The sequence below is a fragment of the Prinia subflava genome, chromosome 22 (genome assembly GCF_021018805.1).
Source record: "Prinia subflava isolate CZ2003 ecotype Zambia chromosome 22, Cam_Psub_1.2, whole genome shotgun sequence".
In the NCBI taxonomy this organism is placed as follows: Eukaryota; Metazoa; Chordata; class Aves; order Passeriformes; family Cisticolidae; genus Prinia; species Prinia subflava.
The window spans coordinates 4,413,167-4,440,866 of NC_086268.1; the positions used below are offsets into that span (position 1 = coordinate 4,413,167).

General features: G+C 52.7%; 2 protein-coding genes across 6 annotated transcripts in view; one reads left to right on the plus strand and one right to left on the minus strand.

Moving 5' to 3' along the window:
• OPCML (opioid binding protein/cell adhesion molecule like) overlaps window positions 1-9,390 on the plus strand; it is a 297,434-nt gene extending 288,044 nt beyond the window's left edge. Inside the window, exon 8 of one of the 2 annotated variants that reach the window (XM_063417962.1) lies at window positions 5,485-9,389. In XM_063417962.1, coding sequence (XP_063274032.1) covers window positions 5,485-5,585 — 101 coding nt within the window. In that variant the 3' untranslated portion in view covers window positions 5,586-9,389. Of the gene's footprint in view, window positions 1-5,484 lie in introns of both variants that reach the window. The other variant, XM_063417961.1, reaches the window with a different exon arrangement.
• A 2,008-nt stretch (window positions 9,391-11,398) lies between these two features.
• The window catches only part of LOC134561134 (protein CEPU-1), a 361,313-nt gene continuing 345,011 nt past the window's right edge, over window positions 11,399-27,700 (minus strand). For 2 of the 4 annotated variants that reach the window (XM_063417829.1, XM_063417828.1), the window contains 5 exons: window positions 19,831-19,965; window positions 19,091-19,211; window positions 17,352-17,503; window positions 14,447-14,479; window positions 11,399-12,935 (listed from right to left, as the gene is read on the minus strand). In XM_063417829.1, coding sequence (XP_063273899.1) covers window positions 12,835-12,935; window positions 14,447-14,479; window positions 17,352-17,503; window positions 19,091-19,211; window positions 19,831-19,965 — 542 coding nt within the window. In that variant the 3' untranslated portion in view covers window positions 11,399-12,834. The remainder of the gene's footprint in view (window positions 12,936-14,446; window positions 14,480-17,351; window positions 17,504-19,090; window positions 19,212-19,830; window positions 19,966-27,700) is intronic. The other 2 variants (XR_010082859.1, XM_063417830.1) reach the window with 2 other exon arrangements.

A 27,700-nucleotide genomic window follows, 5' to 3' on the forward strand; every position in this document is an offset into this window, starting at 1 on the left:
TCATCATTCTTCAAGTTGCACCTGCCATTATTAATACCCCACAAAAAGTCTGAGATATGTAAGCTCTGAAGTTGCTGCCAAAGAGTCTGGGGAATTGCAATCCCAGGTTTATTTTGCTTCAGGGATGTGCTGGTGGACAGCTCAGGAACTGGAGGTCACACACTGCTGTGCCATGGTGCCACAGCCAGCCCGGCTGGAAGCAGTGGAGGGGACAGGACACTGCTGGGTGGGGAATTACAAAGGCTTCCATTCACCCTGGTCAACAATAAAATGATTTTTAATTGAGTGGATTATGCTGTGTGGATGTTCTGGGTGGGAGCTGGGCAGATGTCCACCACGTGGCTGGTACTGGGGGCTGGCTGTGCTGGTCCTTGGGGCTTCATGACTCTGGTCTGAGCCATCCATCCCCTCAGCATCTTCTGCTCCAAACACCCCTCAGGAAATGGCAACTCGCCTCTGGAGCCAGGCTGGGAGAGCTGGGAGTGTTCACCTGGAGGAGAGAAGGCTCTGGGGAGACTTTAGAATCCCTTCCAGTGCCTAAAGGGGCTCCAAGAGAGCTGGAAAGGGGGTTAATTGGGATTATTTGGTCAATTATTTTGGGGTTACCTGGGACACTCACTTTCTGTAGAGTACTTTGTAGTTATTTTAGATCATTGGGTTACTTTGGCTCAGTCAATTAACACTTGGGGTTTCTGAGGATCATTGGGATTACTAGAGGTCAAACTTCTGGGCAGAGGACTTTGAGGTTACTTGAGGTCAACCAGTTCACATTTGGGGTTACTATAGGTCACTGGGGGTTACTTAAGGTCAACCAGTTCATTTTTGGGGTTACTATATGTCACAGGGGTTATTTGAGGTCAGCCAATTAATGTACAATTATTTGAGTTTGCGTTCCATCTCTGGGGACCGTGCTGGGCTTCACTGAGTTCAACCATTTTTCTTGTATTTGAGGTCACCAACTCCACAGTGACACCAGAGCCTGACACTGAGTTTGTGTCTCTGTCACGACTCCTTCTGCTCCATTTCACACCAAGGAACCCCCGTGTGCCATTGCTGTGTCACGCCTGCCCGCCCTGGTGCCAGTGTTGTGTCAGTCCCACCCTCACCCCAGCCTGCCTGGTGACTTTGAGTCCCCTTGTCACCATGAGTGGCTCATGACAGGTTCCCTGGCCCTTCCCTCTGTCCCCTGGTCTGGATGTGCCTCCAAATCCCATCCCACCCATGTCCTGTCTGCACACGAGCTCCTCCTGCATCCAGTTTTATTGGGAGTGGATGCAGATCCCAAGGATCTGGAGCAGAGTGAAGCTCTCCAGCTCCATCTCTTCTGGGTGGATCTCTGTGTCCCTCTGTCCACACCGACCTTTACCTGTCTGCAGCTGCAGATCTGCTGGGATGTTTCAAAGACACCAACACAGCCTGAAACCTTAAACCAGGCTTTATTAGACAATCATTAACATGGCACATCACCCAGGGCGAGGCTTTAATCATCATCAACACACAGGTAAATAATTAGTCTTTAATGAACTTGGCCTAAATTAGCCATGAGTCTCAAACAGGAGCACTTTTATGGGGGCAGAGGTTGTGCCATGGCACTGTGGTTTGGGCATCTTTGGAGGTGAGGGGGAAGAGCTTCCTTCATGTCCTGGTGAATGAGGCCAGAGCTGAAGTGGGATATCTTCTTTTTCCTTTCTATTTATCAGCATTCCCTTCTTCTCCATCTTCCTGTGAAGGGATGAGGGACAACTCCCTTTTCTTCACGGAGTTGTTTTGTTTTGTAGGATTTTCCCAGCACATTCCCTGCTATCCTGTGGGATTACTTTGCCTTCACCTACTATATTCTCTACCTACTATACATGTGTTTTTTTCTCTCTTTCACACTTTTATTTCCACTTAGTCCCTATATTCCACATGTGCAGTTGTCTTCCCGTGTTTGGTACTTACTCTGCATTTTCTCTTAACTATTTCATGAAATGCCAATTGCTGACTCTGCCATTAGATGCTATAAATAATCATATATTATACTGTGGTGTAAGATGCTTACCTACAGTCACTGCTCACATTCCCACAGTGTTCCAGGGTCTGTGTTTGTGGCAAGCCTTAGATCTTACTCAACTTGTGTCTTCTTTCAGCGTGCAAGAAGCCACCACTCTTTCTTCCTTGCCCTGCACTGGGCTGCTGTTCAGTCACAGGGGTGAAGATCCTTGTTGGAGTCTTTAAAATCATTATTTGAGTTGGAAGGGGCCTTTTAAAGGTCATTTAGTCCAACCTCCCTTCAATGAGCAGGGATATGCCTTGAAGGAGCATGCAGTCACCTGAGGGAAAATATCAGGAAAAATCTCATCCTGAGGAGGCTGCCAAGACTTACTCTAGATGTCTCTGCTCTCAGACATGAGTCATGGACAGGCTTCCCCCCAGCAGGTCCCCAAGACCTCCTCAGACATGAAGAACTGGACAGGCTCTCCCCCATTAGCTGCTGCTGCAGACCATGGGAAGCAGAGAGGAACTGTTGTCTTTTCCTGAGCCCTCTAGGAAAGAGAGGCTCCACCCTGAGCGTGGGCACATTCCCTTCCTGTTTCTCCTGAGTCCTGAAAATGCAAAGCAGCAAGAGACACATCCTAAGTTCTTCATCTCCACATGTCTATATCTCACCTGGAGAAAGGTGAATATTGCAACAAATTGGATGGGGTGAAGTGGAAGGCATGAGGCTTTTGTCCTGAACAGAAACAAGGCAGGAAAAGAAAGGAAAAGCTATTTTTTGGTGCATGTGGAAGCTCTGTAAACATTTGTGCTATTCCCCTGGCTCACACTGGAGTTGAGAGTAACTCCAGCACAGGCTAAGAAAGCCCATTCACTGTAGGCACATTGATTCCTTCTGACCTTTGTATGCAAGATCTTAGGAGAGAAACAAAATCACAACCTTGCCATCTCTACTCAAATCAAAGTCTCAAAAAATCTAAGGCTGCCTCATGGAGAAGGAAGGAAATAGCCAGGAAAGGAAGCAAATAGCCAGAAAGGTGGACACAAAATAAATGAAGAGGGAGAAAACTCAAAGCAAGCAATAATAAATAACTGCAGTAATAAATAAGCTGAGTAGGGGCAGCCAGAGTCCAGGTGCACTCACTCCTTAATGCCAGGAATTGGGATTTGAGCAAAGCAGAGACAAAATATTTGCTGGGATGACAGGGCTGGGGAGCCTCAGTTGAGTTCTCTCCCTGTCCTGGTGGGAGCTGAACTTTTCCCACAGAGTGACAGTTCAGAAAGCACACAGGAGTCACAGGCAGCCTGTGATGAAATGAGCCATCTGCCCTGATTTTGTGATCGTATCTAATTACTACTTTATTTTGTCCCTGTATCTTTATTCTTGTCTGCTCTGTAGAGCATCTTTACAATCTTTACAAGGCCAAGCTGTCTGATACAAAAATACATTCTTCCACAGAAAAGAATAAATTTAAGACAAAATATTTGTTTTGTTTGTTTGTTTTCTAGTAATGACCCAGCATTTTTAGTTTTATTTCCTCTCTGTATTAGGTGACTTATCTGTTTGGAAGCTCTCCAACTCAACCACAATGCAATTGCTTTAGGATAGATTATGAAATTTCTAAAAGTGTCGTTAAATCAAAGCCAATAACCAGTGCAGAACTGTGAACTAGAAAATAGTGATAAGAATTAGTCACACATTAAAATCCACATCTATAGAGATGCTAGAGAAAGGCACCAATTTAGCAGTGTTTGGGCAGGTGTAAATACATAAAAGTTTAAATGCTAATCAGAATTTAGTACTAAACCTGCAGAAATTCTCACGATTTTTATGGGTTTGGATGATGTGCTGAGCTGCAGCCATTGGTTTGAGGGGTCAAAACCAAAGAAGAGGGAGCAGTAACAGGTCTGAGGGAAACCAGGCTAAGAAACCCTTTCCATTCTGCCTGCAAAGGCTCTACCTGCCCCTAACAAATGTGGGTTTCACCCTTCATATCACAGGGTCTATTCAGCAAGGAAATGTCTGATTAGGGCATAGCAGTCCTACCCCTCTTGGATGATCGTGTGCTCTCATAATCAGTTTTGTTTGAGCATGGGCATGACACAGCTTCTTGCTCATCACTCAATCTTCCCATCATTTCCTTCACCTTCTGGCAGTGCTTGGATTTAACATCTCAGCCTCTCTTTTGCCTCTTCCTGAATTAAGATGAATGTTCACAAAAAATCAGTAGATAAAAAGACAAGGAATAACACCATCCTGAGGAAATTATTGTAACTGGATTTGATTTCATAGAATCACAGAATGATTTGGGTTGGAAGGGGGTACAAAAAAGCTGGGGAAGCACTTTTGATAAGGGCATGGACAAGGGGGAATGGATTTAAACTGCGAAAGGAGGAGTTTAGATTAGAAACTGGGAAAAAAAATCTTCACTTTGAGAGTGGTGAGGCCCAGCACAGGTTGCCAAGAGAAGCTGGGGCTGCTCCATCCCTGGAAGTGTCCAAGGACAGGCTGGACAGGGCTTAAAGCAACCTCAGATAATGGAAGGGTTCCTGGCCCATAGCAGGGGGTGGAACAAGATGGTTTTTAAGATCCCTTCCAACCCAAACCATTCTGGGATTCTATGGTGAGCCCATTCCAGATGACTGCAGGCCTGAGAGCATATTCACAAATACATAAGAATCCCATTAACTTCACCCTTCATCCATGCCCTGAGTTTTGATGCTAAGAGAGCCGAGCACTTATTTCTCTATTTCTTCCCTTTCAGAATGCCAGTACTGGGGCTCAGACCTGTGATTTCCCCAAATGCCTCTCCATGGCCAGAGGGAGTGAGGACAGACCCATGGCCCTGTGGCAGTGTGTGGTGGTTGCCTCTGCTTCCCTCACTCTGCCCAGCTGTCTCATCCATCCTGACTCTGTGCCCTGCAGCCCAAATAACAGCCCCAACACACAAAAGAGCAACAAATCTCCACTTCAGCAGATGACCAGCCTCCTCCCTGCCTGACCTGCCTGCCAAGAACCCCCCACTGACCCCAGAATGCTCCTGCATACCTGCAAATCCACATCTGGACAATGCCACTTCCTGAGCTGACGATCCTTTGTTACCACTCATGAGCTGTGTCACTCCACAGCACAAAGGTCTCTAGTCCTGGTGGCTCTGATGTTTGCATCAGGATTCTCCAAGGAGGGCAACTTCCAAGCATGGTGGGGCTGGACTGACACCCACCCAGGGCATCCTCCTCCTCCAGACAAGGACTGTGCCTCCCTTAAGTGTTCCTCAAGCTCTCTGCAAACCTCCTCACCTCCTCCTCAACACTGACAATGCTCTCCAAATGATGGACACATCCACCACCCTCCAAGGGGGAACACAACACCCTGCTCAGCTTAGGGGTGGGGTGTGAAGGGGAGCTGCAGGGACAGCGGGGAGGCGGGTTCCCTTCACGCTATCACATCGTTCCAGTGCTGGCCCTAACGCTGCCCTTTCTCTTTCTCTTCTCTCCTCCACACAGGGCCCGGAGCGGTGCACGACGGCGGCAACGCGGCGTCCCGGGTGGCTGCTGGCCTCTGCCTCTGGGCCACCCTCCTGGCCCGCCTCCTCCTCGACTTTTGATAAGGGAGCGGAGGGTCCCGGGAGGCCTCGCCGCACCTCTCCCCCGCCGTGGGCTCGGCCGCCGCGCCGCCCGGGGACTCCTCTCCGTCGGACGGGCGACGCACCGGAGGACGGGCGGCGGCGGCGCCGAGCGTCCGAGGATGGCCCCGTCTCCGCCGTGCCGGGATCGTCCTCGCCGCCGGTCACGCTGTACAGACCCCACCACGTGCCACCAGACTGTCACCCGCCACCGTCGCCCCGGGGTGCGGCCCGGCACGGCCGGTGCCCCCCGGGGGCACGGAGCCGTCGGGGCCGGTGCCGCCCAGAGCCTTCACCGGGATGTCCGTCTCGTCGTCTCACTAAGCCGCCTACGCCCAAAAAGACCCCAAGGTTGAAGCCTCCTGGCTCGGCCTTCAGCCCTCTCGGTCCTGAATGTCAGTTCTCGTCGCCAAAGCTCCTCCCTAAGCACCCCGATGTCGCCAGGGCCCCATCACCTGCCTCTGCTCCTGACAGGATGCTCTCTGGCCCTCTGGGAGACACAACCACTTGTCCTCCAAGGGTCACTCACTTCCCTCTACTCTTTATTCCAGCTGACATCGTATCCCTGTGCTTCCCACTAAAACCCCCTCACCTTCCTGAGGGCACGAGGCTGCTCTCCCAGGAATGTGAGCCCTGGGGACTGCCACCAGCCCTCCTGGAGACTAAAGCCTTCTTGCTGCATCGGACAGTCAGGCCCTCACTCCTCGCTCCCCTCCCATTCTGCTGCTGCCCCCCTGACGGCAGGGGTTGCCCCATGGCTCGCACCTTGATGCTCTGCCAGCACTTTCTGGGGAGGTTTCTTTGGGCTTGTTTTCCAAGCACTTTCCAACCTGCACATCAAAAGCACAGCATCACCAGCGTGGGGCAGAGGCTCTGAATGACAGATCGAAACACCAGCTGACAAGGCCCATTTGCTATGGCTCTGACACTCATGACCATCTGTATCTGCCCCGCTGAGGGCCCTGAGCTGCAATGTCTTCACTCTGCCTTGTCTCATGCCCATCACATGCCCCTGCCTGAGGAAAGTCTGATGTGTCTGACCCTGTGGAGGAGGCCTGGGCTCTGTTGATTTGCTGTGCTGGCACAGCAGGGACAAGGATGCATCCAATGCTCCCTGCTGCAACTTGCCTGCGACACCAAAACAGACACACCCAGACTCTGCCCTCTCTGCTTCTTCCAGCTGCCCTGGGAGCTGCCATCCACGGTGGCGGTAGCCACGTCATCTCCCTGCCTATGGAATTGTGCTCCTGATACCCTCGTGCACCATGGACCCCCTTGCCTGGTACATTGTGGCAGCCCTGAGCCTTCTTGTCACTCCATGGCCACCCAGGAATGTTTTGGGACCACAGTCTGGAGATGGACACTCCCATCCTGCTCCTGAAAAGTCACGCGTGGCACTGGACCCTATTGCTGCGACAGGGAGACTCGACTACAGCAAGGCACTGAGCAAGCACACCGAGTGTCCCCTGTCCTGGCCCGGTGCCTCCCCGTGCCTTGTCCCTTCCCTCTCCCTCCATACGTGAGATGACTTAAGAACAACGGCCACGCACATGCTGTCTTCCCCATGCAAGCTCTGCTGCTGCCCAAACCTGCTTTCTGTGGCTGGAAGGAAGCTGGGGCGCCAGCCCTCAGCACAAAAAATGGAAAAAACCACCCTGAGCCAGAGGCCATGATGGGCCCCCACCCTGTTCTCTATGCAGCCGTGCCCGTCCTCATCCCTGTTCTCAATGGGCTGCCCAGGACCTGCTACAAAATCTCAATGGATGCTCCTGCCCCTCCAACCCTGGATGCTCAAGATGTACCATGGCTGAGTGACAAAAAACACCTGGCCCCAGGCAGGGGCTGCCCCAGTGCTGGCCTGAGGCGCTGGCTTACCTGGTGGGCGAGGATCCGGCACTGACTGGGTGAGTCCGCGTCCTGCGGTCCCTGCGGTGCTGCTCTGCTTCTCCACTGGCATCCAGGAAAGGTGGCACTGTCAGCGATCCGGGTCCCATCCCACGGCCCCGGGCACGTTTATAGCGTGGGGATGGCACTGTCTTCAGACAGCACAGCAACACGCACATCCTTCCCCACACGCCCGCTCCAAAAGTACCGTGGGTGCAGGAGACACCTTGCCCTGATGCCTTTACTGGTTTGCACTGCCCCACAACCGTCCCCTGCTGTCACCCCATGCTCTTTCCTTGGTCAGCCCCAAACTTCTCTGTCCCCACAGCAGAAATGCTGCAGAATCACAGGGCCAGAGGCCATGGCAAATCAGAGAGCGGCGGCGACGAGATGCCATGACGCACACTGAGGCTGGCGGGCCTGGTGCCAGGGCTGCCCCCATCCCATCCTTGTCCCTGGGCCAGGTGGGCTCCCCTGTCCCCTGCTGGGACGGCATTCGACTTTGTCGTGCCATGTAACGTGCCATTGTGAGGAACATGTTGGCTGTCCGAGGCCGGCCCCACCGCGGCTCTGCCGGGTGGCAGACCCATTTGTGACCACTGCTCTCCATGTCTGGATGCCCGGGGGGGTGGCCAGGTGCCCAGGGCGGGGGCAGTGCGGCTCTCGGGTCTCTCCTGCTGACGGCCGTGACGGCCGGTCTTGAGTTTCTGTCGATCATTGTATTCCAAGGGTGGCTATACTACCTGAGATTTGTGCATGTTACATTGTAGTTGTAACCTTTTCTAATTCGGCAAGAATAAGAGATGGTTGTGATTGTGCAGTGTATCAATAAAGTTTGACGAACTTTGTACCTTCGGGGCTTTGCTTCACAGGCCCTGTGCACCCCAGGGAAGGGATGCGGTGCTGGGCACCTGCTGAGCTGAGCTGGGAGGGCTCCCGAGTGCCTGGGACCTCTGCCCCTCCTGGGGTCTCACCCGGCACTTGGTTGGACCCTCTTTTGATCGTCCCTTGTGATAGTGATGCTTCAAGCCCCACAGCTGGGGCCTGCTGCTGTTTGGGCCATCCTTCACTCCATCCATGCATCTCCCCTGGGAATCCACCAGTGAGTCCCGGGTCCTGCCCACCTCTGCCTGCCGATGAGCAATGAGCACGCACCTGTTGATGGAGTCCCTGCAGGGTAAGGACTGTCTTAGTTCTCATCACTCACCTACGTTCAGTGGAAGCAGCATGATCCGGGGCCTCTTCTCCACGACTGAGACCTTCCCAGCATCTCCTCCATCATCTTGCAACAACGTTCACTCTGACAACTAAACCTGCCCCCATGAAGGGATGCCTCTGCAGACAATGCACTCCTGAGGTTTGCTCCTATTGTGATCTGGCAGTGCGTGACACAGACCAAATGTCTTTGTCAAGGGACAGAAACCTTGAGGACCAGGAGCAGAAGAGCCGTGACCCTCAGCGTCTGTCTCCCTGACACGGCTGTAATCTCACAGCAGGCTGTGCCCTCCTCTCCCAGGGGATGTCTCACCTTTCCACACCACATCAACTAGGAGAAAACATTCAACAAGCTCCTCTAATGTGACACCTGCTGCCAGGAGACTGGGGGGAGTGGGACTGTGACAGACCCATCAGTCTTGCTCACTTTGAGACCTCCCTTCATCTTCCCCAACATGGGAATGAAAAGTTCAGTGCCAAGAGATTTTCCCTGAACCCACAACAAGCAAACAGCTCCATCCCAGCACTGCTATGAGCTGCTGTGACCTTGCACGTCAGGAACACCTCCGCTGTCCCCCTCGAGTGATCCCAGCAGAAAGGTAAGAGCTTCCCAAAATCCAACCATCTCCTCAGGGAAGGGATCTGGGAGGGATGTGTCACCTCATCCACTTTCCTCAATGTCACCTGCAGTGAATCAAGCATTGCTGACCTCCATGGGAGGTCTGACCATGGGAGACTCTGCTTTGAGCGTCTTCCAAAAACCCCAACCCATCAGGGAGCCAGTCTGATGTAACTAGAGGCGCCACAAAGCCACACTCACCCCTTGCATGTGGCCCTGGGGATCCTGACACAATCCATGCCTCCCTAATGCTTCCCATCTTCCCATGCCAGTTCTGCTGGACCCCCAGAGCTGGACCTGCCTCCACTGGAGTGAATACCTACAGATGCACAAATGCTCCTGCTCATGGCACATCCTGATGCCTCATCTGCACTGTCCCCATCACAGAGCACAGGGAGGTGATGCAGCCCCTCCCTGGCCATGGCATTCTCTCCATCTCCCTTTCCTGGCTTCAGAGGGATGTTTCTTCATGGCCCTCAGTAACGCCCAACCTGTGCCTAAGGACAAGGACCTCAGCTGCTACATCCAGGGGGAGGGAGGGCATTTTTCAGACCATGACCTCCATCCCTCCTCAGCACCAAGAGACACCCTTACCTATGTCAATAAATTATTACATAAATGCATCCATCGAGCCGCCTCTCTCTCTTTAACTTCCTCTTTGTCTGCTACTTTGGCACTGGACACTCCTTGATCTCTCACCTAGAACACCAAAAAAGTTACAATTACAGAGAGGAGGTGAGGGAGAGAGCCCTGTTACCTCCATACCTATCCCTGGATCCTTCCCCACTACCCTCAAGCAGCCAGGCACTGCCCCTCCTACCAGGTTTGCTCTGCTGTGGCTGGCTGGTCCAACCTGGGAGTTGCAAGACCTGCACAAAGACCAGCACCATCATCTCTGCCACCCTGGCCCTGCCACCTGTGCCCAGCTGTCCTGTCCCCACAGCCTCAGTACCCTGTCCCTTGCTTGGGATGTGCCACAAAGCCTGAGCATGGTTCTTCCTTTACCCCACATCAGCATCACCTGGACACTGCATGTCACACCTCAAAGCAACACCTTCCCATCCCTCTTCTCCATGCTCACCTCTTGGGTTACATCACAGGGTCAGGAAATAAAAAACACAGAAAACTGTCATGCCATCAATAGCAACCGACTTCTGATCCTGCAAACGTGTCAGGTGACCTGAAGAACGCAGCACCCCAGAGGCTACAGACGAGGCTGAGGACAAACTCACTAAGCAACCTTCTGGCATCACCAGAAACCAAGACACTGACCAAGACAAGGCTCCATGGACAGCAAAATGCACCTACACCCAAACAATCCTGCTGTGCTTCGCCTGTATGCAGCATTGCATGGGGGACCCACCTCACATCTCTCTGTCTCTCCTTCTTATGCAGGATTTGCTTCAGCTGCTCCACAAGTATCCCCTGCAACGCTGTGCAGCTGGGCTAGAGAGCCCCACGGAGAGCTATGGGGCACTGAGTGGGGTCCTGAGCAGGGAAATAGGGCTCAGCTGTGCCTCACACTCTCTCCATCTACTCACCAAAGCCTTACCTGTGACACCATTCCTGCTGGGCTCACTGGTGAGGTCCAGGGGCCACCTTCCCAACGCTCTCCTGGCCCATTGTGCTGACTTGGTGCTTCCATCTGCCAGCCCCCCTCCAGCAATCCCTCCCCACATCCCTCCCCGTTCCTGGTGGAGCAAGGGGACATTGCGGGGCGGCCCTGGCCCCCGCGGCAATGAGCACCACAAGCAGACGGAGCGGCCACATGGAACAATCGTTTTAATGGATAGGCAGAGAGAGCCCCCTCGCCGCCCGCCTGCCCGCGCCCGGGCCCCCCGCGTGCCCCCCGCCGCCGGCTGCAGGGAAGGAAAGGAAATTGAAGGAGGAAAACCAATTGCAGGAGAAGCCCCCGCTGAAACGGACGGCGAGGCAACAGGTCCTGCGCCTCGGCAGGGGCCGGTTGCTTCGTCTTCTTTTTCTTATTTCTTTTGTGGGTTTTTTATGTATATATATATATATATATATATATGTACACACACACGCACACGCACACACACACATATACATACACATATATATATATATATATATAAAAAATATAAAACTGAGCTATATAGATCTCCCTCCGTCCCTCAGCTCGCTTTATTCCACCGCGGAAAGGCCGGGGCCACGCGGCAAAAAGCGACGGAGAGGGGCCCCACTCCCCCGTGACCCTTTGTCCCCGGTGACCCGAGGGTGGAAAGGCGAGGGGGTTCAGGGATGTGTGGACTGAGACGCTCGTCTCGCTGAGAACCGATACACACCTAACTCCATATACAGCATGCAGTAATGGCAGCGGAAGGACCCTGCTGGGAACCGTGGCTAGAACTCTAACAAAAAAAAGAATTATATATATATATATATGTATATTTATATATACTGTATATATATATCCCATAAAAAGATTCAGTATCTCCCTCCACCTCAACGCGCGGCGAGTGTCGTCTGTGCCCTCGGCAGGAACTGTCCAGACGACGGCTTTTGGGCCGGTTTTGGGGGGTTTCAGCACAGGACTCCTCCTCCTCCTCCTCCTCCTCGCCGGGCTCACAAACCTCCTTGGCTGGTCACCTCCTCGGCAAACAAACTTCTCTCCGCTTGCTCCCCCTCTCCTGGATTGTTTTTTTTTTTTTTCTCCTCTTTTTTCTTTTCTTTTTTTCCCCCTCGTTTTTTTTTGCATTTCTGTTTTTTAGGAACTAAGAGTTCTAGGCTCGTATCAGAAAATACAATTAATAAAATTAACCATGACTCAGAATCCCTTATCATTCACGATGTCCGCGGATGGTACGATGAAAGCGTGGCTCGACGCCGGTCTCCTTCCTCCCTTTCCTTTTGTGGTGGTGTGGTAACTGTTGAAGATCTATATATCTATACATATATATATATATATATGTGGAGATATATATATATATATATTCTGAAACACAAATGGCGGCACAGTCCATGAGAAGACGGGGAAATCTTGGCAAAGGAGAAAACCGGTGGATGGAGGGTTCCACGGGAGGGAGCAGGCGGGCAGGGGCGGTGAAGAGGACAGGGCAGGGGACAAGTGCCACACTCGGATGGCCCCGTCCATCCTCCACGCTGGCCCATGGCAGAGAACGGCGAAAACAGGGGAAAAAGTGGCAGGGGACAAAAAAAAAAAAAAATAGGGTGAAAAGAAAAAGACTCAGTCGCATTGCATCTTCAGCAGGAAGCCTTGGATTATTAATTTTTTCCCTTTTCTCTCCATTCCAAATTCCCGTTGTGTGTGGGTGGATTTTTTGTGGATTTTTTTTTTTTTTTTGCGTGTTTTTTTCCTCTCTCCCCCTCCCCCAGGTGGCCTGGCCGGATACTCTCTCAATTCTTATGATTATTTTCGGAAACGGTGAACAACTTTCTTCTTCTTCTCCTCCTTCTCTTCCTCCTCTCCTTTCCGCTTGCGCTCGCTGGCCGTGGTCGTCGCCGCCGCTGCTCCGCGGGCCGGCTCTCGGGTCAAAACTGGCGGGCGAGGTGGGCGAGCGGGAGGAGCAGCAGCCACGCGCCGCCGCTTCGCCGCCACGCGCCGTTGTTGCCGTCGTGCACTGCGCCGGGGCCTGCGGGAAGGGACAGGAACGCCCGCGCGGTTGGTCACAAAGCCAATGGGTGGAGGAAACCGTGAAATAAAGGTTAAAACCGGAAAAATAAAAAATCGTCGCGCTATGTGGGGCCCCGGCGTGGCGCGCGGTGGGGTTGCTCTGTGGGAGAGCTCTCCGCATGTCTCCTGCCATCCGTGCTGTCTCAAGGATGTGGGAACAGCCATCCCTGTCCCCCACAAATGTCTTTGGGACAAGATTCTCTGCGGTCCCTTCTCAGCCCTAAGTCCCCATCCCAAGCCCGCTCCCCATTCGACCTCCCTCAGCCCCCTTCACCCTCCTCCAAACTGGTCCCAATTTTCTATCCACACTCATAGGGGAGATGAGTTTTTGCCCAGCACGTTCTGCCCGCCCCAGGGTGACCACCCTGTTGCCCACTTGTGTCCCTTGGGAGGGACAGCAACCACCTGCCCACCCTGCAGAGACACCACCAGCAGCACTGCATTGAGGACTTGGTGTTTTGCACCTCCTCAGAGTCTCTGTGGTGCTCAGCATGGACCCAGACCACCTCAAGGAGATGGGATGAGGAGGGTGATCAAGAAGAGCCAAGCCCACCTATCTTTGGGGACCACAGGGGATGAGAAGTTCAAAGCTCACTGTAGGAAAGGATGTGGAGGGTGTCTTAGCCAATGGCTTTCACCAAAACACTCATTTTTTCACCAAATAATTGGCCCAGGAGAATACTAAGGTGGAAAAAGACCTCAGGAAGGCATCCACACTGGTGTCCTGTGGAAGCAGGGCTGACCACAAGGTCTGACTCACAACTGCTTTTGAAACACCAGGACATGTCCCCTCATTCAAAACCTGACCGGGGCACTGAGCATCAGTAACCATCTGGTTTCCCACCAGTAACACTCTCCAGCACACTGAGACACCTCACAAATCCAGGCACCAAATCCAGGTTTCACACACTACCTCCACAGACATCTATCTACAAGTCATCCCAAGGACTGACTACTCGACTCATCACAAACGAAGCCAGCCCAAAATCAAGATGACACCAAGCCACTTGGCCGGACAGTGCGACTGCACAGCAGAGAGCTGGCTGTCCTGGCCAGGAATAACACCAGGAAGGGGACCAAATGCCTGTCCACCCCTGTCTCATCCCATAAAAAAGGCACTAGAAGCATCCCAGAGGAGCAAGGACCTGCCACAGGACCCACTTACACTGGGAGAGCAGCCCAAAGGTCCCTGCTTTGCCCTGGCAATGGGGAGGGAGCGGGCCACCATGGGATGGGGACAGGCATGCGGAGGGCACAGACCACCACCAGACAGGCACAGTAGGCTGGCGAGGAGGGAGCAGGATGAGAGGACAGCTAAGAAAGCCCTAATTCATCCCTACACCAGTGAAAGCAGTGGGGCTGTGGGGCACGAGATCCAGGTGGTGGGTGCTGCGGCTCCCACTGAGATGAGGGCCCAAGGGGAACAGCAGGGGAAGCACTGGCATTGTGGGGGACCCCCAAATTACTGACCTTTCCAGGGTGTCAGAGCGGTAGTTGTCTCTTCTAAAAATTAAAGAACAAGTGAAAGTTAAGGCAAAAGGGCAATGGAAAGCTCAGGCTCGAGACACCTCCCTCAGCCTGCCCTCGACCTGGGGTGGGAAAACCAGTGGGTGGGGTAGAAACGGGATCTGTTGCCCAAATCACACCCCAGTGCTGTGGGGCCATGGTCCTCTCACCTCAGAGGGAACCTGAGATGAGCTGAATATGGGACCTCAGACCTGGCAAAGCCTGCAGCTGCACCCTGGGCAAAAGGTGGAGCACTGGGGCTGGGATATGGGGATGCAGGGGGTTCCCCTCTCCTCCGTGAGTTCAGGGCCCCATCCCTCTTGCCAGTCCTGCAACATCCCAAAAAGATTTATGGCCTGACAGCCGCCTCTGGGAGCAACACGGACTGTGTGATGGGTGAGAAGCAGAGGGTTGGTTTTCTCCCCAACTCCAGAGAATGATGTGGTTTCCCTGAGCACTCTATCACAGCCCAGACAGCACCAAATGAGCCGCTGAATGAGGCGGCAGCTCTGGAATAACGAGTGCTACATGTTAAATAAAGCACTAGTTGACCTCCATGAAAAATTAGATTAAAAAAAGGATTAGAAGATGAACGCTACATTAGCCTCTCGCACAACCCCAAAAAGGCTCGTGTCATGGTACTCACACAGATTAAACCTCCACTTCTGGGGGAAAAACTCCAAAACAATCAGCTTCAGAGAAAAGGGGCCACTCACAAAATTGTCCCCCAAAACCTCAGAGAAGAGACATTTCTCACACACAGGAAATGCAGCCACTGCATCCACTTCCCTCTTATCTTGCATTAAATAAATAAATATGTTGATAAATAAAGACACATTAATCCCCAGACTGAAGACACTGGTTGCTTAGGGGCAGGTGAGCTCGGCCCTGTGACACTTGGGGCCATCACATTGCTGATAACAGGGAAGAGCTGTTCCTGGGGGTGCTGGGGAGCCCTGCACCAGGAGATGGGGGCCCCCTGCATGTCACAGTCTCCTCAGGGAACTGTCACCCCCCAAGGGGACTCAGTTATTAAAGACTGAACAGATCATTCAATCAATGCAGCCTTTATGGAAATTATGGGTGGTCAAAGGACTCTGATTGCACTCCCTGATGGGTTTCACAGTCAGATCACAAATGTAAGGGGGATCATAAAATAACCTTGGACTTTTGTGGGATGCCTTCTTGTCTCCCACCTGGCCCTGCCATCACAGCACGAGTCCCATGGGTGGGTTAGAACCCAAGGAATCAAGAGCTCATCAGCAGGGAGATGTCATCTTTACTTTCAGGCTGTTCATCCAGCCTGGATCTGCAGATGCCAAACTGAAGGCCCCCACTAATTAATATTTTAACCTCATAAACACGTTAGAAAGCTGCAATATCGCAGCTAAGGATGTGGCTCGGGCTGTGTTGGGCAGTTGGCATGGCCACTCTACGCCTGCAGCACAGGTGGTGGCCTGGGTGGCCAGAGGTGTTGGTATCCCTAAAACATGGGGTTATTGGATTACCAGGAAGGGTGGTGGGGAAGAGAACTGAGATAGTTCCTAAGCAACGCTAACGATGGCTTAGCACAGGTGAACCTTCATCACATAAAGCTTGGACTTTACCAGGGGGGAAAGTGGGTCTGAGCATCCAGGATGGATGAACTCCTCTGTCACAGCTCAGGGGAGCCCGGCACAGCTGCCAATACCAGAGGCAGGGGAGCATGAGCCTGTCCTGTGATGCCACCCTGACCCCACGGCTGTGCTGTGGCCCCTGGCAAAGCCCGACATCCCCTACCATCCTCAAACAAACTGCTCCCTTGGAATCCATCCAGCCCCTCCCCGAGACACGGACAGCACTTCCCAGGGTCCTCACACATCTCCCAGTGCCCCGGCACACCCCAGAACCCAGCACACACTGTGGCACTGCTCCCTGTCCCAAGACACTTTGCATGGCCGGGGTACAGACTGCCCTGAGCCACCCCTGAGGGCTGGGGACAAGGAAGGCTCATCTGTCACTCTGCTCTGCTCCCTCTGGCTGTGCAGTAACAAGAGACAAGGAAATGACAATGTTGGGGAGAGGCTGGAGGTCCCCAGTCCCCACTGCTGCATGGTTCAGCTGCAAGAACCACACTCCCCCTACCCCAGCAGGGAAATACCCCCAAGCAGTGCCTGGGGATGAGACCTGTCATCCACCCCTGGCTCCTGGAGAGCACAGCCCCTGCTCTGGTTTTGCTGCCACCTGAAGAGGTTTGACAAATATGCCAAGCAATGCCAGCCCTTCCCATGCATGAGCAGTGTCAGAGGGATGCACTGCTCTCATCCCAGCTCCAGCAGGCAGGGAAAACAGTCCTGGGACAAGGGTACAAACCTTCTCCTCCTCCCTGCCCTCCACACCTTCCCAACTCCCTTGGCACCTCCAGTAAGGATATATTTGTTTGGCAGGAGCAGGAAACACAACCTGGAAGGTGAATGGAGCAGGGAGCCTGTTTGTTCTCGTGTGGGAATGGGGCAGCAGTGACACTGAGCATCTCTCCCACCCATGGACATGGGGATGCCTTCACACAGAGGCTCTCCTAGGTACTCATCAGAGCAAGAAGATGGAAACCTGCAGCCAGCTCCTAACTTTGCATTCACAGCAGATCCCAAACACAGTGCCAAAAACCTCTGAATGGTGGGAGACACTGGGCCTGAATCAGGAGGCAGCTCTGGAGGCTCTCCCCTTTCCCTGCAACCCTTAGCCCACATGCCAAGGGCAGAAAGGATCAGCAGCAAATACACATCTCCCCCAAAAGACATGGGAGGCCCTTCCCATGTCTCTCCCATCGGTGGTGGTGTCACTGTGAGGCCATTCCCCCCTCCTGGCTGATTCCCTCAGCCCCACTCACCGTAGAGGATCATGCTGGCGTTGGTGTTCCCTAGCTGGTTGGAGGCTACACAGGTGTAGTTGCCGTAGTCCTGCTCGGAGACGTTGAAGAAAGTCAGTCTGGAGAAGAAGGGTTTGTTCTCCACTTTCAGCCCTTTCTGTCCTTCAGCCAGTCTGGGAGAAAAGAGGAATGGGAGGTCACAGGGGTGGCATCAGGAAGGGAAGTGCCTGCCATTTTCCATGCCTGGTTATCCTCTGGTTGTGCCTGTGAGTGGGGACATAGAGCTTGGGAGAAGAGGGAGAAGGGAAGGTATTGGGAAAGATAAGGGAGATGGATGCTGCTCTGCTGAGTCTCCAGCTGCCAGCCCACACCATCCCCGTGCTGACCACAGCCATTCTCACTGCTACAGGGTCATGGGATGGTGCTGGGACTTGCCAAATGCTGTGCAGAGAGAGAGATCCTCCCATGCCAGGGGAGGAAATCTGGGAAAGGCTCATTCCCACCCTGCAGGAGAGCCTGGTTTCCCTCTCATGTCCTCAGTCCTCCCTGTTCTGCAGAATGCCTTCTGTGACCTCCCTCTTCTCTCACCCTGCGTGTCCCCAATGAGTGATGCAACAGGCACCCACCACAGCATGGAGGCCTCTCAGCCAGCACAGATGCTGGAGCATTAACCAAGTGCTAGGACTTCCCTGTACTGGTGTCCCCATCCTGCTTAGCTCCTGAGCTCTTCCTGGCTAATTCCTCATGGGCAGTGCTGGATTCCCACTGCGATCCATGCTGGGTGCTGATCAGGCAGGCTGAGCCCGCTCCTGCCGCTGCTCCGCAGGCCCCTGTGATCTGACCTAGTTCTGAGCGGAGCCTTTCATCTGCCACACAAACATCCGCAGCTCTGTACACTCAGCTGCTCCTTTCCTCTCAAACCGGGTGAGGCAGGCAGACCCAGATTCTCCTGCAGCTTCTGGAGCTTCTTTTTTGGCCAAAACACCCCTCCTTATCCGTGACCGGTGTGGATTGTCCTGTGTTTGGCTACACCATGGCCCCTCTGGGCTCTCCAGGGATAATCAACATAAAAATTAGTTAAAACCACTTTGCCTGGGGTCAGAGAGAGGCAGTTTCTCCAAACTGGGACCTATCCTGGGCTGTGCTGCTCCACTCCTCATTCCCCAGCCATGTCCCTGTGCTGTTGCCTTGGCAGAAGTTGCTGGTTGACCTAAAAGCAGGTTCCACCCCAAAGCAGGGCAGGCTGTCTCTGGAGCACAGCAAACCCTGTCTCTTGACTGACACCACATTTCTTTTGCTTTTCCAAGAGCTGCCTTCCGGCCAAAGCATTTAAAGACGTGACAGAGGTTTCATCCACTCTTAAGTGCCTGGATTTGTGCTGCCAATATCCATTTTGGACATTATGCTTCACCCAAGCAGGGATTTACCACAACACCTTCAAACAAAGGCACGGGCAGCAAAGATCCTGCCCCAGTGGGGGCTGAAAGAGATTCCTGGGAAAATCCCCCTCCACAAATTCGATGAGTTAAATATAAAGCCTTTCACAGCTCCTGGGAAATGGCAGTTCCAGCTGTGGATGCTGGCTGTTTGTTGCAATGCCTGGTTTTGCCGCAGACAAGCACAACCTGCTGCTGTCAGGGGGACCTGCCTCAGTGTCCAAACCAGGCTCGTGCCAAGGGTTGTGAGCTGAAGCTGCTGGCAGTGGGTGCAGCCCCCGTGGGGTGGGTGTCCTCCCCCTGCTGTGCCCCCCAGGCTCTTACCTCTTGTCATCTTTGTACCACTGGAAGTCGGCGGAGGGCACAGCAGAGGCTTCGCAGAGCAGAATGCCCTTCTGCCCCACCGGCACCCCGGTGCTCTTGGCGTCCGAGATGTACGGAGGGTCTGCGGGAAGAGGGGAAACCCGGCATGAACACCCAGCAGCCTTTGGGACTCCTACCCCCTCCCCTTGCTCCTCAACATCTTCTTTCTCTCTCTGCACCAAAATCCCCTCTGAGCCCACACTCGGTTCCTGCCACTCTGGTGCTGCTGTCCAGAGGTTTTCAGGTTCATGGGGGTTCTCTTCCAAAAAACAAGAGACCCCCAAATCATGGTTGTTACATGTCCAGCTAATGGAGTGACCAGGAGGGTCTTCATGTATGTCTAAACATGAAATATGCTGCTTTCTTCCTCTCTCTCATTTTTTCTAACAGAAAAAAAAAAAAAAAAAAGTTCTATTTACTGCTCACTTCTCTCCTCTCCTCAGAGGTTATCAGCACAGCATCTCTCCATGGGCAGAAAACCCAGGTTGACAGAGACAGCTGAGGAGGAGGTGGTGGAAAAAAATGGAGCTCGAAAAGAAGGGGAAAATAGGGCAAAACACCACCTGCTCAGAAAAACTGCTGCCACCTGTCTCACTGCGGGGCCTTTGTGCGCCTCACTTCCAAGTGCCACTCCCTTGTGGGGCAGCGTGGTGATGGGTCTCTGTCCCCAGCCCTGTCCCCTGGTGGCCCCAGGGACTCACAGTTGACGGTGACTTTGACTCGCTGGACGACGGGCGCTGAGACATCGTTGGAGGCGCTGCACTCGTACTCCCCCGACTGCTCCCGCGTGATCCCCGTGATCTCCAGGTACTCGTCCTCGCTGATGAAGCCCACGGCTGCAGAGGCAGAGACAGAGGGCCCTGGGTGATGGGGAGGCACAACAAACCTGTGCCTGCTGGCTGGTCACCATCTGTGAGCACGTCACTCTGCACCAGGACACCCAGCCCAGAATGCCCTTGTGCCCCTCCATTCCAAGAAAATCCTTGCCAGAAAGGTTTCTGCAAATGCTGGATTGCTCCAGCAGCTCTGGCCTCGCTGAGAGCATCACATTCCAGAGATAAAGTCCCTGAGGTACTCAGGGTGGGCAAAGTGGGCAAATCTGCATCCTGCAGAATGACCTGAGCTCACCTCTGCACATCCCCCCTGCTGGGAGGTACTTCCAGGCTCCCATAAACACCCTTCTCTAATTTTTCAGCTTCAATTAATTCACAGCATGTCTATTCCCATTAGTGGTGGTGCCAACACCTCCCTTCAGGTGTAACACCTCACCCCGGTGCCACTCCAGGCTCATTTCAGAGGGGCTGCACTTCACCCCCTCTTCCCCATCCAGGCTGCAGTGCAGCTTCTTGTTTCACTCAAAGCCAGAAAGATGCAATCAGCGGCATTTCCTTCACTCTGGCATCTTTCAGCCCTCATTCCTTGCAGGAGCTATCCTTATTTTGACACACTCCTGGAAACTCACAGTGCTGGCCGGGAGCAGATTGGGGCACAAGACTCCCCAGGTTCTTCCCCTAAACAAGCAACAAAATTTACTTTTTGCAGCCCCCAAAACAGGGACAACTTCTCCCTTTCCCTGTTGTTTACATCTGCCCACTGGATCTCCTGCAGCCAGGATGCTGTAATTACTGCACGGAGCATCTCCGAGCCCTGTGTCACACTTAATATTCCTATAAATTTTAAACGGTAGTCCTTGGTACATATGTGTGGCAATTGGTGTCATATTTTAATTAGGCTTGCCCTACACCATCTGAAATTAATAATAGCTCGAATTACCAGTGTAATTTATAAATTAACACTGCTGCAGCATTAGGAAATAAATTAGCTCTGGACAGCTGTTTCTGGGAGTGAGTGCCAATGGCAGAGAGGCCAAGCACAGGTCCCTGGTCCCCAGGGGGACGCCGTGAGCTCGGCCAGCCCTGGCTCCCCACCCGGATACCTCTGCCTGTGCTGGCGTGACCTGATGGGCCACAGCTCGCTGCGCTTGACTGGCCAACCGTGTGCATCCTGCTCCTGACAAATGCAGGCAAAACCCACACGTGGGAGGCTCCCAGCGGGACACACGCCGCCTGCATCCCACCAGGCTGCTGCTTTTGTGGCATCTCTTCCCTGTGCTACAGGAGCAGTGTGGTCAGACTCCACCACCCACCGTGGAAAGACCCGAGCCAGCACTGATGGTGCTCGACACAGTGAGCACCCCGGGCATCTGCCAGGATCCTGCTGCTGCAATCCCAGGTGCCACTATTGTCAACTCCAACTAGTGCAAATATGCTCAGCCGTGATGAAATCCCACCTTGGCTCTCTCTCCCTGCACCAGACCTCACAGCTGCCACCTCCACACAGCATCCCTGGGACTTTGCATGTCCACTGATCCCTAAACTGAGGACCCCGTGCATCCCACCTCCCCAGGCTGACCCAGCTGGGAAGGCAGCCCTGTGAGCCTTGCAAAGGAGCCAAGTGAGTTTTCCTGTTGATGAATTGCTGACATCCACCAGTGTCCTCAGCCCCGTGCTGAAATTCCCACCCGTGTGGCTCGTGGTGCAAACCGCTGAGCTCATCACTACTTAGCGCAACTGAAGGGTGAGATATGAAGGCGTTACCCCAAAATCAATATCCTTTAGAGACACACAAATTACAGCCTTACATCCAGCGGCCCTGCAGCACTGCAAAAAGAAAAGGAGAGGGGGAGAAAAAAAATTCCTTTTTGTGGCTGACCTAGAATCAGCTTCTCTGTAGCACAGCGCTGCCTGCTGATAAAGTAACGACACAGCCGGTGGCCTTCAGATGCTCAGCGCACAAATCTGTCTCTGGGTTGTGCAAAGGCTCAGATAACCCTGATTCCCAACTCACCAAAGGCCCTTTCCCAAGTTCCAGAGTCGCCTCACACACGGCAAGAATTAGCTCTTGCCGTAATCAAGCTGTAATTCGTGTGCCTGGTTTGATCAGGGAGAAAAGCAGCTCGAGTGCATTTTGTTCCCCAGTAAAAGACTTCATTAAAGGAACTGCAAGGGTCAGATTTCCACCTGGAAAAGCTCAGGAAATTGAGGGATGAAGGTTTCCTCGAAGCCTGAGATATGTGCATGGTAACCAGCTGATGGAGAGGCAGAGCTCGAAGTTCAGGGACTCAGGGTCTGGCATCCTGGGAATTTGGCTACAGCCAAACAGAGCCTGCCCTGGACTGAGACAGGGTGCTCTGAGCTGGAGCTGACTCCTGTTTCTGTGCACAGCCTGATGTAAGTCAGATGACAACAGCACTAGGAACACCATCCCTGCAATCCCAGGCTCTGGCCCAGGGATGTCTCCTTAGTGCCAGCTACAGCATCTCAAATATTTAGGTGACATAAAGAGTCCCTGCCCACTGGTGAAGCAGGTGACACCAGATGACTAAGACAACATTCCCCTGTCCTCTTCTATACAAGTGGCTTTGCAGAAAAAAACAGATCCATAAAGCTGCTTCAGTCTGTGGAAAAAAACCCATATCCTTAAAGCTTTCCCATCCTGGAAGCTCCTGGAACCTGGGAATGCTCAGGGCAAGGCTTGACCAGAGCCCTGCAGCTCCAGGAGCTCTGCCAGACATACCAGTCCTTCTCTGCCTGAATTGATGGTGGGAACTTTCAAGGCTGTCTCTGCTTGAGCACAATTAGGAGCTGAAATATTGCAGGAATTAATGGAGAGCTCTCTCATCTCCTCAGGAGCTAGAAAACCAGCACAGCCAGCACCCATCATTATGATTATTAATACTAATAATATAATACGGGCCAGAAATGGAATGGCCGTGGACAAGGCACAAGCGCAATCCTTGCTCATCAGCCAAGGATGATGAACTAACCCAGTGTGAGCTGGGGAGATGGAAAAGCAGAGCCTGAATCCTTGTGCTCAGTGAGCAGGAGGCTGCACACAGACAACCACGCACTATTTGGGACTTGCTCTGCAGATCTCTGTTAAAAGCCTCAGGGAAGGGGAACTTTGACCACCACAGCAGTGGAGAAGCCACAGAGGGTAGGTCCTGGTGTGGACCAAGGCAAACCCAACAGATGGGCAAGCTGTGCTTGGGGTCCCACACGGCATGGATGTGATGGGGTGTGGGCAGGTGCCTCCTGCATCCCCATTCCTCCCTCCATGCCTTTCACCTTCCTTCGCTTTCCTCGTTTTCCTATCCCGACTCATCTCCCTTCTGACTCCTCCTCCCCATTTGCTTCCATTGAGCCTCTGACAAGATAATAACTCACCAGAAAGTGAACACATGTTCCCAAATTAATTACACGCCACTGTCCCCTGGCTCACTGCTGCAGCCATGTTCAGGTCTCTAGGACACTGCTCACAGCTTTCCCTGGCTGAAGGCTGCTCGGGATGCCATTGGAAATCTTCCTTGGAGCTCTTTCCTGTGTCCATACCAACTCCCTGCACCTCAGATCAAGCTGAGCTAGCCCAGCCACCCAGGGCTGCAAGATTTTCACCTTTAAAGCCTAAAGGCAGTGGTCTCACAACAGGTTTGGTCTCTGAGTGCTTAAAGTCCCACCAGTGATCCTGAGCCACTGCCCTGCCCTCTACTCCATGCTGCTGCATTTTCCAGGCACTGATCCACTGGCCAGGATCAGCCAAAGAAAGAGAATATTTTATGGAGATAATTTTATTAAAATGTTTACAACAATGCAGATATTGACATCTTGCTTCAATCAATAGCACAATTTATTGTCCTTCAAGGTGAACATTAAGCCAAGCTGCCCATTAGTCAATATTTACCTCCAAGGTCTATAAATCTTTATACGGGCTTCAGCGGATGTTGACAGCAGCTGATTCCAGATAAGTAAAAGTAAGAGCGTGAAACATTGCTCCTTTTGGAGGTGAAATAGTAACTAGTTAATTACAGTCCCTACAGCAATTCTCAACTATCAATTTATGGCTACTTCTGGCAATAAAAATTAACATCGCGCAGACTCCCGGCTCCGAGTGACGCACTAAACTCGAGAGCCGTATATTTCAAACGTCACCCCAATGCGGTGCTGATGGCCATCCTATAACAGTTTATGGTAAATAAATAAAACACACAAAGGTAATAAGAGCACTGTTGGCACCCGAGACCCACTTCACCTCTCCCTCGTGCAGCAGCGAGAGGAAAAGTGCAGGATGGGAGGTTTAGTAGAATCAGAGGAGATGGGGAAGCAGGTGGGGAAAGGAACCACCCCAAATCACCCCAAATCCCTCTCAAAGGAGGCATGACACAGCTCCAGGTAGGCGGGTGAACAAGAGCTAAGGCTGCCTCCAGTACAAGCCCCAGCCAAACTGGGGGATGCACCTGCTTCACCTCTTATTAATCACTATTACCCTCTTCTGATGGCTCAATTAACACATACAGAACAAAGTTCAGGCATTTCTGAAATTCCCTTCCCCCTTTTTATTTGATCGGGTGAATGACCCCAGCTAACGCAGCTTCTCCTCTGTGCACCCCCTCTTTTCAGACCCACCCTGTGCCAGCTTAAAGCTGCCACGCTCCAGTGGACAAAGATTAGGGGTAATTAACCTGCTGGAAACCATCCAGCACAATCATTCAAAAAATGATTTTTTTTAAGATTACCCTATCGACCCAGACAAACTCCTCTCCTCCTCTTGTGAATATTGCATCCCTAAACCACAGGCTCCAGCCCGTTTCTAACTGTGAGCCCCCCTTAGCTGAGCAATCCCTTTAGGAAGCACACCTACATGAGGTACGGGGTACAAACCTCCTGTTCTTCATGTTCACAAGCCTTCAGAGGCAGGACCGTCACCCCAGAAACGGGCACGCAGCATATCAGAGTCTGCGTCGTGCTTACACGGGGCCAAGCCACTGTTTTTGAAGTTTCTCGATGACAAGGAAGGAAATGTCTCCTCTGACATGCTTTTCCATGTTAATTAGCATGTTTCCGTGGCCTGATGTTGTGCGAAGCCCCAGGGGATGGTGCACTCGCTGCCTGGCACTGCGCGGCGCTCAGGGATGTGGGGGCTTGGCAGGATCTCACTCTGCTGCTGCAGTCTGAGGTCCCTCCTCATCCTCACGCCCCAGGGCATCACCAGTTGTGCCTGGTGTCACCAAACAGAGGGAAAACATCATGTTTTCCTTACTCAGACCCTTTCTTACATTGGATTTGGGGATCTCTCACAGACAATTTTGCTCTTTGTGCACGGCAGCACAGGCTTTGAAGGAGAAGGGTGGCCATAAAATCCTCAACATAAAAGTCCTTCTCCTCCACTGGTATCAGTGTGCCCTCCTCCCTGGGGCTGTGGGAGCCTCTTCTTGCCTGTGGCCATGCAGGGCTGTGGCTTTTCTTCCCCCTCCAACTTTTTGGGGCATAGGTGAGCTGAGGGTGCCTTGAATTTTGCTCCAACATACGATGGAGGACCTGCCCAGGCCTGATTTTGTGCTGACATGAGCACAGGTGCCTGTATCTGGAGCTTCCATCTCTGGCTGCCCATGACCACAGGGTCAGGACATGGGGATTTTGACAGGCACAGTCCAACACGGAGCTGTCACGAAAGCAGGAAAGACACGTTCCTCAACTTCTTGCTCTATGCAGAGCTAGAACTGAGACAGGACCCACATTTGTGGCTCCGTCTGCTCAGTGCATCCCTGAGATCACACTTGGGGCTCATATCTCATTCAAGAACTCTGATATTTAACTATTCAGAGGGCACATGCCACACATCTCACTAATCACTGGGACAGGTGACCTGCAAAGACCTTCCAGGTGCCACCACATCTCCTGCTCACTCAGCCTGCAGTCCCATGTAGTCAATATATTGGCATTAACTCAAGAGACAATGAAAGCAAGGCACTGGGGCCCTGAGCAACCTGGTCTAATGGAAGGTGACCCTGCCCATGGCAGGGCATTGGAATGAGATGATCTTCAAGGTCCCTCCCAACCCAAACCAGTTCTGAGTCCCTGCCGTGCCCTTCCCCGCGGTGTTCCGGGGACGCCTGCCCACTCCGCTCACCCCACTACGCTATGCAGAGCAGCCAAGTTGCCGGAGCCATCCATTATAGCACCATTGTGAAGAGTTTTTAGCTTAAAAGTCCTTGAAAGTTTCCCACTGTGACTCGTTAAACAAGATCTTTTTCACTTTCCCTCTATTCTCCGCTAACAATATTTATACTCATTTCTTTTATTGAAATCTATCTGCCGCCTGTTCTATTAAAGCCACCTGAGTGGCAGCTCCTATTCTCCGGGAGCCTGCAGCCCATCTATTCTCCAGACAATGAGGTACAAGCAGTCTATCTTCTATTGTGCTTCCCGGCCTTCGGCTCTCAAATCTTCCATCTCAAAAAGGCATGTCAGAGACGCCTCCATGCAAAAGATTGGAATCCCGGGCTGTGGGGGCTTCCCAGTGCTGGCCTGGCTTGCTGCCTTCCCTCTCAGGGCGAGCATCTCCAGGGAGATGCTGCTGTGGCACTTGTGATCCCTCAGGGATGCATCTCCCCCATCCCTGCACATCCTCAGCTCGGTTTGTGGCATCATACCGCGCACGGCTTGCTGCTGCCGGGATGTTTGCACGTCTCAGACAACTTATTTGTTACCGGGAATAAAAGAGGAGCATTAAACCTTTTGTTTGCAAGAAGTAGTTCCTTGGGAAATAAATGGATTATGGAAATTAATATTTAAAGAAACAAAACAAAACAACTCGGGGACCAACCACCCTTGAACGAGGCTCTAACTCAGGAGTAAATGAGTCGAATAAAGAATGAGCCCTTTTATTTCCGTGAGAGGGAGAGCTCAGAGGCAGCTCAAGGCTCAGCAAAGTGGCAGTGGCTGTCTTCAGCCTCTGCCAGACCCTGCCCCCTCCTGGGGTGCTGGTAAGGATACTGGACCCCAGGAAAAGGTCCAGAGGGCAGGTGTCACCCTGTGAGAGCAAATTAGCACGGCCACAGTTAACAAAGGGCTTCAGTGGCCTCAGATCTGCAGCAAGGATGGGTGCAGGGCTCATTAGAGGGCTGCTGTTCTTAATGATACCCACCCATTATCACCAGCATGAGTTGGATACCTTTCTCCTTGGACCTGATGAGGCAGGGGTGACCCTTGTGGTGACACTGGGAGGGACTGATGCTTGGCAGAGGCTGTGACTGGCATGGAGCCACTTCCCACGGAGCTTTTCTGCCTCCTTGCAGAAACAACTGCCAAAGGTACATGAAAATCAATGTCGAGGCTCCCACAGAGCCAAGCCCTCTCCAGAGAGCTCCTGAGGAGACAGCATCTCCCAGCAGCTCCGTGCTCCTGCCTGAGCACCAACACTGCTCCTGGCACCACTCTTCCTCCCATGCTCTCTCCCAGAGCCCAGAGCATCCAATCAGGTGCCCAACACAAAGTCCTCTCTCCTTCCTTTCCTTACTTCTCCCTCCTCGTGGTTTTTCTCTGGTTTTTCTCCCCGTAGCTGCTTCCAAGGTGAGAGAGGACAGCGTTGCCGGAATGAAAGATTCTCCTGCGTGCCCTCTCCCAGCAGCGGCCCTAATTCATTTTTCATGGCCCCTTGCAGTGACAAAAGCCGCTGCTTCTCTCTTGTAAGCGTGCGCCATGCAATAAGTCAAAGCTGATGTGCATTTTCCCC